Raw genomic sequence first — 15,011 nt, 5'->3', positions numbered from 1 at the left:
CAGGCACCACCAAAGTAAAAAATAGTGTGTTTGTGACTTGTTTTGCAAGATCTGCCGGAGGTTAATTTTTCTATAATCTCACCTCTTTCTACGGACCCGACTTTTTCCAGTCATCCTTCCCACTGAAATGTCCTAAAGCTAATTCCAGTTCTTCTTTCCCTGCTTTCAATCAGTTCTAAGGAGTGAAACTCTCAGATACACTTGTTGAGAGTTGCCATGTCTTCACCACAGCAGAACTCAATACTAAATTTTTCCATTTATTGCAAATCTATCTTGACCTTCTGAGACTTCATAAAATTCTCTCTCTGACCCCTTCCAAGTGTCTATTCTGGTCTAAGGGCCCAAATTTTAATTCTATCCCTCCTATGGAATTCTGTAAGACAAAGGATTTAAACAAGCAGAATCCCACTTTACCTCACTTTATCCCAATTCTTGTTGCTATTTCCCTGTGCTTAAAGGATTCAGAAGCCACACGGTGTGCTGTTACAGTCTTGGATGGTAGCTTCCAGTCATTCGGGAACAGTATTAGTGGAAGTATCTTCTGGGTTGGGAACAAGATACAGTGGAGAGAGCTGTCAGAGCAATGGCATTTCAGGGTCAGCTGCCCATGTCCAAACAGATGGTGTCTTGTTTTCTCTTATTAAAAAACCTTCCATGCAGAAAGTAACAGTGTCAGATCTTGTCATGCTAATTTAGCCTAAGTTCAAAGATAAAAGATGTACTCCAAAACCACACAAGTTACATGGCCAAAGTGCAAAACACATCTTTTGATCAATGTGCTAGTTATGAGACAAGTAATTATATCACCAAATTTCCTTTTAGTTTTGATTGGATAAAAACATCTAAGCTACTTCACTTGTTTGCTTTACATTTCCCTCTTGGCCATGGATGAGGTATGCTGGGTAGCCAGAATTCAAGAGCTATATTTTCCTTTCAAGTCTGCCTAACTGTAGATGTGAGTGCATAAGACCTATTAAAATTCAGTTCAATTACCAAGAAAACTTCAGAACAAAATACCCTTTACATGAAAGTCAGGTAGCCAGTGTCTTGCTTCTATTGAAAAAAATCTGATTTTAGTAGAAACATGGAGTAGGTCTTTAAATCAAGCAAAGCATCTTCGTAAAGATGAGTGTAGGCTTTTCTACTTTTTCTGAGACAAAGAGTCCGGCCGTCCAGAGAGATGTTCTCACTATTGCTATAATCATAAAGATTATGCTGAAGATGCAAGTATTAATTATGTTTTTTTAAGTAGATTTCTGCCTGTGACTTCAAAATGGCCAACCATTCTGGGTTGGGCTTATTATGAAGATCATCCATTTTGTAGAGGGTTCCTTTCTTATTTCTACTCACAGTAATAGGACAGCCTCTTAAAAATCTGTGATACTAAACAAATAGTGAAAACTTGACCCGTGGATTTCTAAAAGCTAAGATAAAGCTGGGATAAGAAAATAAATTGGGAAGGACCTATTTAATATCTGCTTCTATAAACACTGTCAGTGGACATTCAGAATGTGCTTTAAAGAAAAAAAAAGAGCTCCTAAGGATATGTTGCATAGCAAAATGCAGGTTTAATTATAACTTGTATTCACATGCCTGCATATTTAAATTGGCTAATATGAATAAAAGAATTACATTTGTGTGAACTGGTAACTGGCATTCAGACCCTAAGGCATGTGTCACTACTTTGTCCTTTCTCTTAATGTACTACCTAGATGAGACTAAAACCTGACACAAAGGTATGTCCATACCAACACATTATTTCTTACTATTTTTTGGCATTTATTTTATTCTTTTTGCTGGAAAGCGTTTTTCATTTCATTTAATACTCAGAAACATGTTAAAATGTAGAAAAGCCTTTAACCACAGAGACTTTGTATCTGATGTTCATTATATCCAGCAAGAGATGAAATGGTCATCTACACATTGCTGCAATGCTTTGCCAAGCATATTCCTAATATATGCCATATTCAGATTACAGGCAAAGTTTAGTTTCATGAGTTTGCAGTCACACTGACTTCTTAGGAAGACATGACTATTAAGGAAGACAAGGCTGAAGTATATAAGAGAGGATAGCACATTCAGTATAAATATGAAACACAAGGTCATACGGAAATTACAATTTCTTTTGTTTCAGAATTATCTGTACCTTTATTTGCTTTGAGACTTTATAATTCCTCTCATCAATTAATACGTGCCATTTTTCAATCTTCCTCCTTTGGGGTGAAGAGAAAGACTGATTCAGACAACAGTCACCCATGTTCCAGGGTCCTGCAGAGCTTTATCTCTGTCATGACCTTCCTCCTCTTTGGACAGGCAGACCAGTGGGTTGGGCACTGTTAATCTTCAAACACAACAGTGGCATTATAGAGGTCATAAAATCAATTTTCTTTTAGTAAAACAATGGCATTTTTTTCACACCTTAGCAAGACTATGATTAGAAAACATAAGAACATAAGTATTTTTGGAGCCTGAATAAGAAGGTAGAAGGCTGTAAGAAATGGATCCAAAACCAGCCCATTTTATAATTTGAAGGAGACTGAGTATTGTGTCTCTCACTTTTTTAGGGGTAGATTTGGAGCACAAGTACAATTCCAGCCTAAGAGAGCTCTCATCATGGAAACAAAGGAAAAAGCTACAAATGGACACATATTTTTTCATGTTAACACTTGAGTCTAACTGTATTGCTTCTATTTACATATTCATTCAGTAAAAAGGCAAAACAATCTGAACATGAGAGATAAATATTTGAATACTTTGTAAACAATATTAGAAAAAAATGTACTACAAACTTTGAGCAAAACTGTAATCTTCATAAAATGTACAACACTTAAGTCACAAGAATGGAAAAGTTCAGTTCATCCCAGAAAACCAGACATTATTAAAAACAGGACTAAATTTCTTAGGATTTGCCTCCTTATTGATTCTTAGCAGGGATGTGAAGGTAAGGTACAATTTCTAATCCATCCAATGGTGTTGTCCACAGTGCCACAAGCAATACAGAGTTAAACCTGATCAGAACTGTGAATTTATTTTTTTAAAACTTCACAAGACCACTATTTTCTACATTACAATAAAGAAATCAAGCAAAGATGGCAAATGCTTTCTTAAGTTTATATGAGAAGAAACCCTAAAGCCCTAAATCTAAGGCTTCCAAATTCCTCAGTTTCTTAAACACAGAAACCCTGCTACCAAGGCGGATACCTGTGGCCATTTAGTCTTCAAATTCTGCTAACAATTCCAACAAGGTTACCAGTGTAGAACTAGGACTCTTAATTACATTTTTTATTGCTCTGGGACTGTTTAAAAACCTAACACAGAACAGCCATGAAATTAAAAATGACATAGAAATGAAAAAATATCATATGTAAATTCCAGCCTGCTTGGCAATATGATCTATTCAAATTTCCTCATGCAAATTCTTTTGCATCATTTTATCAAGAGCAACATTTTTGATGTACAGGAAGGAGTAAATAAACAACAAAAAAAATCAACTGTAATATTACAACCACTTCATTCATATCCCATAGGTTTAAATTAATTACTTATTATTATTATACTAAATTTAAATCAGTGTAACTACAGTGGTAAACTGGTTTCTACTTTTGACCTTGTTCCACCATTAACCTTTGCTTTTAGACTGCCTGTTGTTATTTGCCAGTGAGGTTACCTAAAGGTCAGTCAAATATTTCAGGAAACAAGAAGAGGGAGAACAGGTGAAAAATTCTTTCCAAAATCTGTTTGCTTCTTTTCATATCTATGTGTTCTTTTACAGAAAGAAAAAAAAAAAATAAATATATATATATATATGTAACACCAAAGTATGCATGGTTACCAAAATGCCAGAAGGTGCAAATGCAAAGCGTTAGAGCAAAGAGAAAGAGATTTTTGACTGAGAGGTTTTGCTTCTCTCAAAGCGTTCATTCACCTTTGGCTGTAGTATTGCTGCTTGTTGACATTTGTCAATATATCAGATAAAGAGCTGCAAATTGCTTCAAGCATTATTTACTCAAGAGTACCTTCTCCCTTTCCCCATGAGTTACATGAGTTTGATTAACAGCAGGCTCCAAGTCACTTACTGAAATCTGAGCTGCAAATAAAACTGCTGACTGCTCTTGGCATCTATTTAATATTTAAACTCTCCTAATGAAAACCTCATTCTTTCATTTTTCTGTCCAGCTCTTTTTACGTTTTTATGCTCTTCTGGATATTTCTAGGAAATACTTTTGGTCACTATTGGCCACACACATTTATTGTTAAAATGTATACTTAGCAATCTATTACCATTAGACAGTTCAAATATTTTTTCCTATCAGTTTTCCAGCTGCTGAACAAGACAACTCTTCAAACTAATCAACTTCTTATTTGGTTGTATTTTTTATCTGTTCTGCCAGTGAAGTCAGAGACTGTTTTATCACATCATTTGTATTCTTGAACTAACCACAGTTTGTACCTTCTAAGGCATCCAATTCTAAATTTCTAGCCATAATAAATAAAGGGATTTTGTAGCATTTGGGAGCCTTTATATTACTGTATGAGCATCCTGAGTCAAAGAAGTCCACATTTTTATGTGAAGTTTTTTCTAAAGATTTTATTTTTCCAGAGTAAGTATACGGTATTAACCTGAAGGTAAAAATCATATTTTGCTTACCTGCTAACTACCCTAGGAGTTGCCAACATGACAGGTCATTACAGCAGGTCTGCTGTAATAACCGTGTACCAATGGAAAACTGATGTTGATAAGTATGAATAAGGTACCCTCTTTCAGTACTTTCAAAGATAATAAATACTTTGCTTCTCAATTTTAATTAGAAGGGTAAAATATTGTGCCATTCCCCCCTCCAGAAATTCATGTTCTTAAACAGAGCTATCAGGACTCCCTGTATCAGTAAAACCTGGTGATCTGTACAACCACGTTCTTGCTAATAATAAAAAAAATTATCACTTGCCTTTCCCCTATTAAAAATTGGGTGGGATGCAGAGAGCAAGGGGAGAAAAAAATACCATGCACTTTGACTTCTTAATGAATGAAATATTCTCATGTGGCAAAGTGGTTTAGGTTGTCTAAGTCACTGACGTGCTACTGGGCCTTTTTGTTTTAGGGCACCTTATGTAAAATACCCAGTTTTCAGGTCATTCAAACCACGATGTGCCAGCACAATACCTATGTACATCTACTGGATGAATAGTAGCACTGTTTCCTGCAGGATTTCTACACAAGTATTATCTTGATAGAATCTCTTTAACTAATGAGACTGGAAATTAGAGCAATATGACTAAAAGATGTACTACAGTATGCCTCTCATTCAAGTTGTTTTCCAAGATAATGCTCACTGGACAATTTGTCATAGATACAGCTGGCTAGGCAATTCTAAAAAATATACTAATTCCATTCAAATATGTTTGGAAATAGGCATATTCATTAGTATTTACATTTTAAATTCCCATTTTGCTGATATCTATTAAGTAACAAACTCATCTTTATGTCAAATCCTCTGTCAGAGTTTGCTAACTGCTAGTCCTGCAAAAGCTTGAATTTGTCAGGTGCTACAATTAGGTTAAAATGTCCAAAGTCATTAAATTGCACTGACATAAGCAAGGGATGATAAAATATTGCACTCAGCACTTCTCAGGGTCAACATCTGAGTCCCAGATTGATTATTTTTCATACAAGTTTGCAGAAAATTATTCTTGAGACATGATTTCACTGAAGATAAATTTGTGCTTCTGTGCATAAGCTCACTTCCATTTTTGGAACCAGATTAATTACCTCACAGCCAACACTTGATGTTTGCTCCATTTAAATACTTTGATCTTTTCCTTCCTATCTTGACATATGAGTTCCTGCTGACAAGCTTCTTTATGAAGATAACTAACACCCCATTAGGTATATATTCCAGTATGAAACTGAACTTCATTTTAGATGAAAGAAATCAGGACTTGCTAGAAAACTCTCAGCAGCATCATGGCTGTTATGTAGGCTGGAAGGTATGCGTTACAGGACTTGTATTCAGCTTACATTCTGCTATTATTCAATGTTAATCTCCACTTTATGTAATAAAATTAATATGCCATGAGGCTATGCAATGACCAAAGGAATAATGTGTTTACAGTGAACAGAATGACTATTGCATAAATTTAAGCTTAGCTTTTCTCTTGATCAAGTTTGTGGGACTTACAGTGTATGCATGAGAAATTTATTTATTTATTTATTTATTTAAACTGATTTTGTGTTCAGATCATGAGGTCTTGTTTATAAACTAGAAAGAAAATTGTATTTATAAAATAGCATAAACATTTTTCTTTGGATATATAAACACACTGCATCTTCAAAATCAGATCTATCAGCTTCATATAAAGCAGAGGGGTCTTGTAGTTCTTTTTCTCCAGATATACATCAGTGCTAAGTAACTAAACTAAACTACATCTGAGAAATGTTACTATAACTCATGGCTACTTTCAGAAATTCTACTAGCTTTGATTGTGATGAATGTCAATGTTCAAATATCCTTCCCCTTATTTTCCAATAGCTGAACTGAATCTTCCTTCTTGCAATGAAAGCCAATTACTTCTTTTCCTATCACAGCAGCATCTCTGCAGCAACTTTCTACACACAGATTCTATTTTCTTCTCAATCAGCTATAGAAGCAAAAATTCCCAGTCCTATCCTATCTGTCTCACAGGAAATAGTGAGTTCTGAAATATCTGCTTGTTCTTGGTATTCTCATTTCAGTCACCCTTCATTTAGAGAAGAATCAAAAGGCAGCAAGTCTCAAGAATGATGTGTTGCTGCTAAAAAAAGAAGAAATAAAGCATTTTAAAGGTTAAGGGGAAAGCAATATAAAATGTTAAAAATGTTTAAAATCACATGGGGTGACAGAAGTATGATGAAATCAGAGTTTCTTGCAGTTCCTGTGTTAGATTATTGAGAGGTCTACTTTAGCCAGCCCTGTAGTGGCTAAAGTAGTCTTTACACAGTAGTTCTCCCTTGCAAAAGGACATTTCCGGATCAAGAGACAGGTGCCAGCAATGCCTGTGACTACACAGAAAACAGTCAAAATGCTGAATAGCAGGAAGGGCCAAGCCTGTATCCCTCCTTCCACTCATTATCTGTTAAAGTACTAGAATTAGTGAACTTCTAAATTATTGACTAGATTAAAAAAATAAAATTAATTTGTACTCATCTAAATTAAACTCAATTTGCTATGCACATGTATTTGATATTGAATCCCAAAGTAAAGTAAGGACTGCCAAAGGAATCAGTCTTTTTCTAGACCAGACGTACGAGGGAAATGAATTATCCATTGACAAGATGTGTTTTGGGCAGGCACAAGAAGAACATCTTACCAACACTCTCCGGATACAGTAACTGAGACTGTCCACAACAGGCCTTAAAAAATTCAGAGCAGCAATTGTAATTTCCCTCCCCCCACCCCAGTTTACTAGATCTAGGTGAACTGCTTACCCAATATCCTTACAAATACCGATTCCCAGTTGCTCCTGGCTCCTCATTTACCCCTCCTTTCTTCTAGCTCCTTACCTACTCTCCCAGTTCTTTTAACTACACTCTGTCCCCCCCCCCCCCCCCCCCCTTCTTTCCCTTGATGCGTCATTTTTAGATTTCCTATCCCACTGTCACACACATGGAGAAGTTTCCTTCCCTTTCTCCAGGAGTCAGGCATTCCTGCTAACACTACAAATTTGTGGAAAAGCATGCAGTTTAGGATGTCAGGTTGCAGTAGGAGACATGGGCGTTGCTTTCACGAGTGCTTAGGGGAATTATCACAGAATCAATTAGATCGGGAAAGAAACCCATGAGATCATCGAGTCCAATCTGTGATCAAACACCACGATCTCAACTAGACCATGAGACTAAGTGCCACGTCCAGTCTTTCCTCAAACACCTCCAGCGATGGTGACTCCTCAGCCTCCCTGGGTAGCCCATTCTAGTATCTAATCACCCCTTCTGTGAAGAAATTCTTCCTGATGTCCAACCTAACACCCCCCCACCCCACCCCCCTCCGGGCGTTGCTTAAGACCATGTACTCTCGTCCCGTCACTGGTTGCCTGGGAGAAAAGACCGACCCCCACCTGGCTACAGCCTCCTTTCAGGGAGCTGTAGAGAGTAATGAGGTCACCCCTGAGCCTCCTTTTCTCTGGGCTAAACGGCCCCAGCTTCCTGAGGCACTCCTCCCCGGACTTGTGCAGCAGTCGGTTCCCCAGCTCCGTCGCCCTTCCCGGGAACCCGTTCGGCCGTAGGATGACAGAACCCCGCAGGGCCGCACCGCTCCTACACCTTTAAGGGCGGCCCGGCCGCGCCCCCACGTGTGCGATCAGCTGACGGCGCGTCCCGCCCCTGCCCGCCCCTGCCCCGCTCCCTCCGCCGCGCGGTGCGGGCGGCAGCGCGGCTCTGACAGCGCCGCCGGGGCAGCGCCCGCGCCCCCCGCCCGCCCCCGGCGCGCCCGCCCGGCCCCGCCGCGCCGAGCGCCCCGCGCCCCGGCCCCGCCGCTGCCCCCGCCGGCGCTGCCCCCGCCGGCCCAGCGCCGCTGTCAGCCGGGCGGGCGCCCGCGGCCCCTCCGGAGAGATCGGCGGCGCGGCGCCCGGCGCCACCCCGGTACATGGATTACCTGGTAGGTTCCCGGCGGCAGCGGACCGTCGGACATCTTACCGAGCGGCTGGGGCGGCGTCCGCGGCGCGACCGTGTACGGGGGGCAGCCCGGGGCCGGGGGCAACCCGGGGCCGGGGGCAGCCGGGTTCGGCCGCGCTGCCGCGCCCGGCCCGCCGGGCTGTTAGGGGGTGATAAAGCGGCCGGGCCCCGCTCATTTGGCCGCTATTAGGTTGCTAAAGCCGTGACCCGGGTCGCTGTTTTTTTCCTAAACGCTGGAGCTTAGAGCACGCTTCAGTGAACTAAATTGCTACCGCGGGCTGGATCAGCCGAGCGCCCGGGCAGCTGGTATTCGGGGATAGTGTTTATGGCTCTTTAATGAATATTGGCTTCATTCGTCTGTGAAAGATCGTATCGCGGGCGTGCACCTCGGCTGGGGTCGTGGCTGGTGTTAGCACTCACCCGCGCACCCTCGGCGAGCAAAAACCCTGTGGCACAGCTGGCTGAGGAGCAGGGGGCTTTGTTTTAGTATGGTACCTGCTTACCTGGTCTTTTCAGCCTAGCAGTGGGGGGGCGTAACGAGCACATCCCATCGCTGCAGTTCTCTTGGCATCCCATTTCTCCAGACTCGTTGCTTCGAGCCCTGTTCTGTGAACTGGTGCCCGCTCCTTCACCGTGAAGTGCTGCGAAGCGTCAGCTGGGGCAATGAAGGGCAGGCGTTCTTCTGGCCGTCCCTGTTCGTTGTTGGTGTCAAGCGCGACCAGGAAGTATTCGGAGTCAGAGTCTTGACTCTGTCATTCATACTTTCTCGCACGGGATGCTCACGGGTGTAGGCTTTCAAGAAAGGCTCATCAAATGCCACAGAATCTCTGGAGATGCCCTTTTTAATGAACAGAATGTTTTCCATACTGAGATGAGAGCTGCACACAGTGACTGGATTTTCCTTTTCTGGCAGCTAACTAAACCAGAAATATATTAAATTTATACTTCACTATTCTTGTGTCCATGTAGCTAAGATTTGTTTTGGTTTATTGGGCCTCACACCCCCCAAAAAAATTTTAGGCTTGCCTTTCTGAATTTGAATACTACAGCGAGACACTAGAAAATGAGTCCTGTGTGACAGAAATGGTAGGCACACTTCCCTTTAAGAACCTAGTTAATGAAATACTGATAATAAACTTGCTGGGCATCAAGTACAGCCTCATAGCTCCTTGAGAGCCTGGAGCTGTTTCTTAGATTTTTTTTCCTTTATAAACTTATGTCCAGATGAAACTGGCCATTCTGTACTTTTTGAAATGCTTGCATTAACCTTTGTAACTGCTACAGGCTGTTGTGTGGAAGGCCAACCACTCTGAGAACAATAAATTTAATAAGCCTTGCAAACTGAGAGCATGTTTTTGTATTAACTAAAGGGGGGAGGGGATTAAATAGCTCTACTTTTTTTTTTTTCTTTCTTTTTTTTTCCTTCCCCTGACTCTTATTCTCCAGCTGATCCTTTTTCTCTTTTTTGTTGTGTGGCCTTCTTTGGTGTCAGTTCTAAAAAACCTCATTGATCATGAGGTTCAGGCACCTCCAAAAAGTCTGCTCTGACAAAAAAAAAAAAAAAAAAAAAAAAAAAAAAAAAAAAAAAAAAAAAAAGAGGTGAGTTAGGCAGTTAGAGTTGAGTACAGCTTATCACAGTCTGTCCTGGTGTAAAGATGGGCCTACTCTTTATGCAAGACTTGAAGTTACAGTGTGAATGTTAACCCATGGCTGTAGAACAAGTGTCTCATTATTTCCAAAGCAAAAAGAAGAATTTTGAGTTTTGTGCACGTTAAGGGCTTTTGTGTTTTGTGCATTTATGTTGGGTTCTTGCGCATACATGGGCATGAAAATACAAACAGAAGGTTCCTTTGCTGTTCCTCATGCTGGCAGCGTGCAGGCAGTGAAGTTTTCTCCTGTGCTTGCAGTGTGAGGCAGAGACCAAAGGATGAGTTGTTTCTGCTTGCAGTAGTGCTGAGACAGAGTATTTGACAGAGTTTTTGTTATCCGTGGGGTGGAGTGAGGGAGTCTAGTGGAAGGAGGTGAGGACAGATGAAGACAGGTTTGCAGCATGAACTCAGGGGTCTGTCCATCTCCACAAGGAGTCTACCCTCAGCCAGCTCTTCCCAAACTTGGATAGGAAGGTTCTTTTCCTGATTTTAGCTGGATAGGACCTATGTTGATGGAGATGGCTTTTCTCCATTAAGAAGCAGATCCCAAGAAATACTGAACATCTGAAGCACTTTCCAATATCATCAGGTTATTGAAAGCATTCAAAACCTTCTCATAGTGAAGTCAGTTGGAGCCAGCTTGGACTATAGCCTGAAACTTTTATGGGCAGATAACCAGAACTGAGTAGGCCTCCCCTGTGCAGAGTGCGATCCTTGATTTATGGCTAAGCCATTTGATAATAAATTGGTACTAAAAAAGCATCTTCTGTGATGCTCTGCTCTGTTTTTGCTGTTTTACATAGTAGCAGAAAAGTATCACTGGCCTGGTGCCTCTTTTCCTGTTGATATAATTGTGATGTTAGGAGTAGTGTGGTGGTTTTTTCTTTTTTTTTCTTCTTTTTTTTTTTTTTACTCAACCTGGCTAAAGCAAGTCCAGCCTCTTGAAAAGAATACATCTTCACTCAGAGGCACTTTTTACTTATACATGTTGTTCTTGTATCTAGTTAACTCTTTAAAAACATACTATGTGAACACAGCTGCATCAATGTAGATTTGTAGGTTTTTGTGGCTACATAATCCAGGGTACTGTCTGCAACCTTCTTCGGCTTTGTTCTTGCTACATTGTGTCTGGATGGATTTTAGTGTATTCAGAGACTTGTGTTGGTTTGCCACTGTTCAGTAGACTATGCTTAATTTAAGAAGTTACGCCATGATGCATCTTGTGAAAAGCATGGCATGCGACCAGTGTTACAGTTGTTGCTTGGAGAACTTGTAAGGAAACAATAAAAATGCTTTGGTTTTTCTTATGTGCTACAATTACAATGCAGATTTTAAGCTCCTGAGTAGACTTACACAATACACTTCTTCAGTGGCATCCTCTGCACTAGATAAAGTTCTTACGTGCTTCTGTTCAATGTATCAGCCTGATGTGTGTAGAATTTTTAAAAACTGCTTGAGAGAGTGATGTAAAAATTTGAATCTGTCTCTTCACAAAAGAAAGGTGTTATATTGGCCTAAGAGGTTTATAAGAAAAAATTGATAACTTGTTTAATTTTGTATTTTTTAGCATTTTCATTATGATAGCCTATCCCTAAATTATATCCTGAGATACTGTGTACTGCCTTAGTTGTATGTAAAAATATTTCTTGGGCAGGTATTGAAGAACATATTCTGACCTGAAATGGAAGATAACTCTTCTTGAATGATCAACTACTTCAGCTTTAGCAAATTTTCTTTTTCATTTTTTTGGTCCCTTTTCTGAGGAGTTAAACAGGAACATGGGCTCTGCATTGTCAAGAGAGTGCACACTGCTGTGTGCTAGAATCCTTGTTGCTTTGTTGGGGATTGGTTTCTTTCAATTATAACAAGTTTTGGTGGTTTTTTCCTGTTCTTTGTACACTTGATAGCAGATATAAACTATTTTGCTTCTGTAGGCATGCACATGAAAGCTAAAATTTGGTGAGTTTTTGAATAAATTGAACTAAATTTTCAAATTTTATATGAATATGTGAATAAGCCTTAAAGTGACTTAAGAGTTTCTGCTTGGTTTCTGAACAGTCTTGACCTCACATTCTAGATAGTTAGTGTTCAGACAAAATCTTGGTTGGGGAAAGCTGCATATGCCAAACTACCAAACTGGTGTTCTTAAAGTGTTAGGGGGAAAAAAGTGTTTCTGAGCAACTTTTCTTTCTTGGGCTGCTTAGTTTTAAGACCTTTCTTTTAAATAGTTAGACTCTTTAATTTCATTGGATAGGTTAGATTCAGAAAGTGCCAGTATGGGATGGATCAAGATCACCTAATGATTCTTGTATACTTCAGATTTTGTCTTCCCATTGCTGTTGCCAGTTCCATTGTTTGGTATTTGCAGGTCATAGGAAACATTTTTTTCTTATACCGCAAATGTGTTATAGATGCATATGTTAGAAGGTAAGAGTTTTACTTCACTGAAACTTTGTAAACCCATAGATGCTGTCCTTTGAATAAGGAAAAATGGGTAAAGGTCCATACCAGCAACTCTGAATTTTTCTTCTGTGGCAAATGTGTGATTTTGATGCATTGCCTGCAACATGAGCAGCCATAGTCTATACACAGGGCCATGTCCTCTTACTGTTTGCTTAACACCCCTCTCATATGAATTCTGTCTTTTGTCATGTAACAGTAAGGATTATTTGGGCTCTATGTTGATTGATCTATCAGCTATAACAGCCTTGAAAATTTACACCGTCTGTAGAGCACAAGGGCTTTTATTTTATTATCCTCCCTTCAGTTTGGGAAGTTGATTAGACACAAGATGAGGGGTCTGACAGTTGTTTCAAAGTAAAGATGTAACTGAATGCAGGAAAGAAAACAACAGCTGTAAGGGTTGCATTAATACATGCAATTGTATTAACGTTTGGATCAGAAGTGAATCTTTTAATTGAAGAAGGTAATGCTTATGGTCACAGGTTGACATTTTAGAGCTATCACAGATGACATGAATTTAATATTTTTCAAATGAAACCAAATGTAAAGATTTACTTCACTAATGGGTTTTTATAACACAGGCCTATATCAGAGCTAGTGTCTGAAACAGGTAGTAAGAATACTTGGTCTTCAAGTCCAGCTCTTGCTATATACTACCAGACTATGTTGCTCTGCAGTGTGCTGCTCCTGAATTCTTCAGTCAGACCTCCAAGCTTAAGGCAACATGGTGATGAATTTCACAAAAGGTTAGAAATGCATGCTTTTAGTAAGGGAGAATATCTGCATTTAGTAAGGACAAAATATTCCTTCTAATACCACATGCTGATTAACATTTTTGGCTTGTTGTCAGTATCATCAGCTCATGTTTTTTAATACTGCCAGCTTGTGATGTTTATTCTCTTAAACTGAATTCTGAAGTTTTGTGATTATGTGAGGATATTAGCTCTCCATTAATAAAAGAAGGATTTTTAATTTAGTTTAAAACCACAAATGTGAGCCCAAAAAGCTGTAAAGCCCTACCAAAAAACCACAACAGTATTTAAAATCTTGTGCGTCTTTGTGTTTTGGCTCATACTGCTCTGCAGTATGTTGGTTTTGCTGTTTTTCACTGTGTGTGCAGTGAAAGTAACTTTTTGAAGTGCAAGCTGTCTGACTGTGTGACTATAAAGAAGTCCTTGTGGACATAAGTAGGGTATTTGCAATCTGATAAAAGATGGCTCGTCTCATGCCAGAGCTCTTCAGCATACAGAATTTATTTTTTCTCTCTGGCAACCTGGTGAGGTGACTAAATTAATTGCCAACGACTGTGTAAGTAAGTTCCTTCTATCTGGGGAAGAGACACAAAGAAGGAAATGCAGCTGAGGTGCTCTTATGCTAGACACAGTCCTGCCCTAGAGCTTTGTTGCTTATAAGAACAAACAGTAGGAAGAACATGAATCTTTGATGCTCTGCTATATGTTTTGGTGGAGCAACAGAAGAAAAATTTGTTCACAGAACCCACATTAGCTTTTGGCATTGGAGACTGAGTAAGCAAGATGGCATCCAAGATCCACTAGGAACTGTTGATATGAGGGAAGTAAGTTTGCAGATTTCTTTTTTTTTTGTTATGACTTGGAGCTTTTGTATGGTAGAAACATCTGTTTTCCACATTTTATTCGCTTTTACAACAACCATTGCCTAGTCTTCCTTTATATTATAGATTTTGACTCTAATGAAGGTGAAAAACTTAAAAACAATTAAAATCTGTTATACAAATTTCACGGGAAATACAAATGAGCATTGCGAGCGCAGCTCTGGCAGTGGATAAGAGGGAGAAGTGAATGCAGAGATTGAGGAAATTTATGTTTGTGTTTAGCTGTATAAACTGCATGTGCTTTGGATGGGTTGATGCAGAGACAAATAGCAAGAAAGCATATTGAACCCAGGAAAGAAAATCAGAGTACCTCTTTTGATATTCATAATAAAACTGCAGATGAAATTCAGTGTTGATACATGCAAAGTTGCATGTATTTATAGATGAAGTCACATGGCAGTACAGATGCATGGATAGGCCCTAAAATACCATCAGTGCTCAGGGAAGGGAATGAGGATCCTTCTTTAAAATGTCATCTCAACCCAGACATCTGTCAACAAATTTAGAGGATTAAGAAGGAAAAAGATCGAAAGATCTCATTGTTGCACTGCTTAAATGTAAGTTTTGCTCTTGTCTTACATGCTACATTTCTGGTTGCATCATCTCAGGAAGAGTACCTAAA

General features: G+C 39.6%; 1 protein-coding gene across 2 annotated transcripts in view; it reads left to right on the top strand.

Annotated features, from left to right (window-relative positions):
* Window positions 1-8,525: 8,525 nt before the first annotated feature.
* ARL15 (ADP ribosylation factor like GTPase 15) overlaps window positions 8,526-15,011 on the top strand; it is a 226,424-nt gene continuing 219,938 nt past the window's right edge. For both annotated transcript variants that reach the window (XM_066181145.1, XM_066181144.1), the window contains exon 1: window positions 8,526-8,627. In XM_066181145.1, coding sequence (XP_066037242.1) covers window positions 8,616-8,627 — 12 coding nt within the window. In that variant the 5' untranslated portion in view covers window positions 8,526-8,615. The remainder of the gene's footprint in view (window positions 8,628-15,011) is intronic.

This window comes from Chamaea fasciata, unplaced genomic scaffold, assembly GCF_029207755.1.
Source record: "Chamaea fasciata isolate MVZ Bird 193981 ecotype frontalis unplaced genomic scaffold, bChaFas1.0.hap1 SCAF_4, whole genome shotgun sequence".
Lineage (NCBI taxonomy): Eukaryota > Metazoa > Chordata > Aves > Passeriformes > Sylviidae > Chamaea > Chamaea fasciata.
The sequence above is the reverse complement of the archived record's forward strand: the minus strand, read 5'-3'. Positions and strand labels throughout refer to the sequence as shown.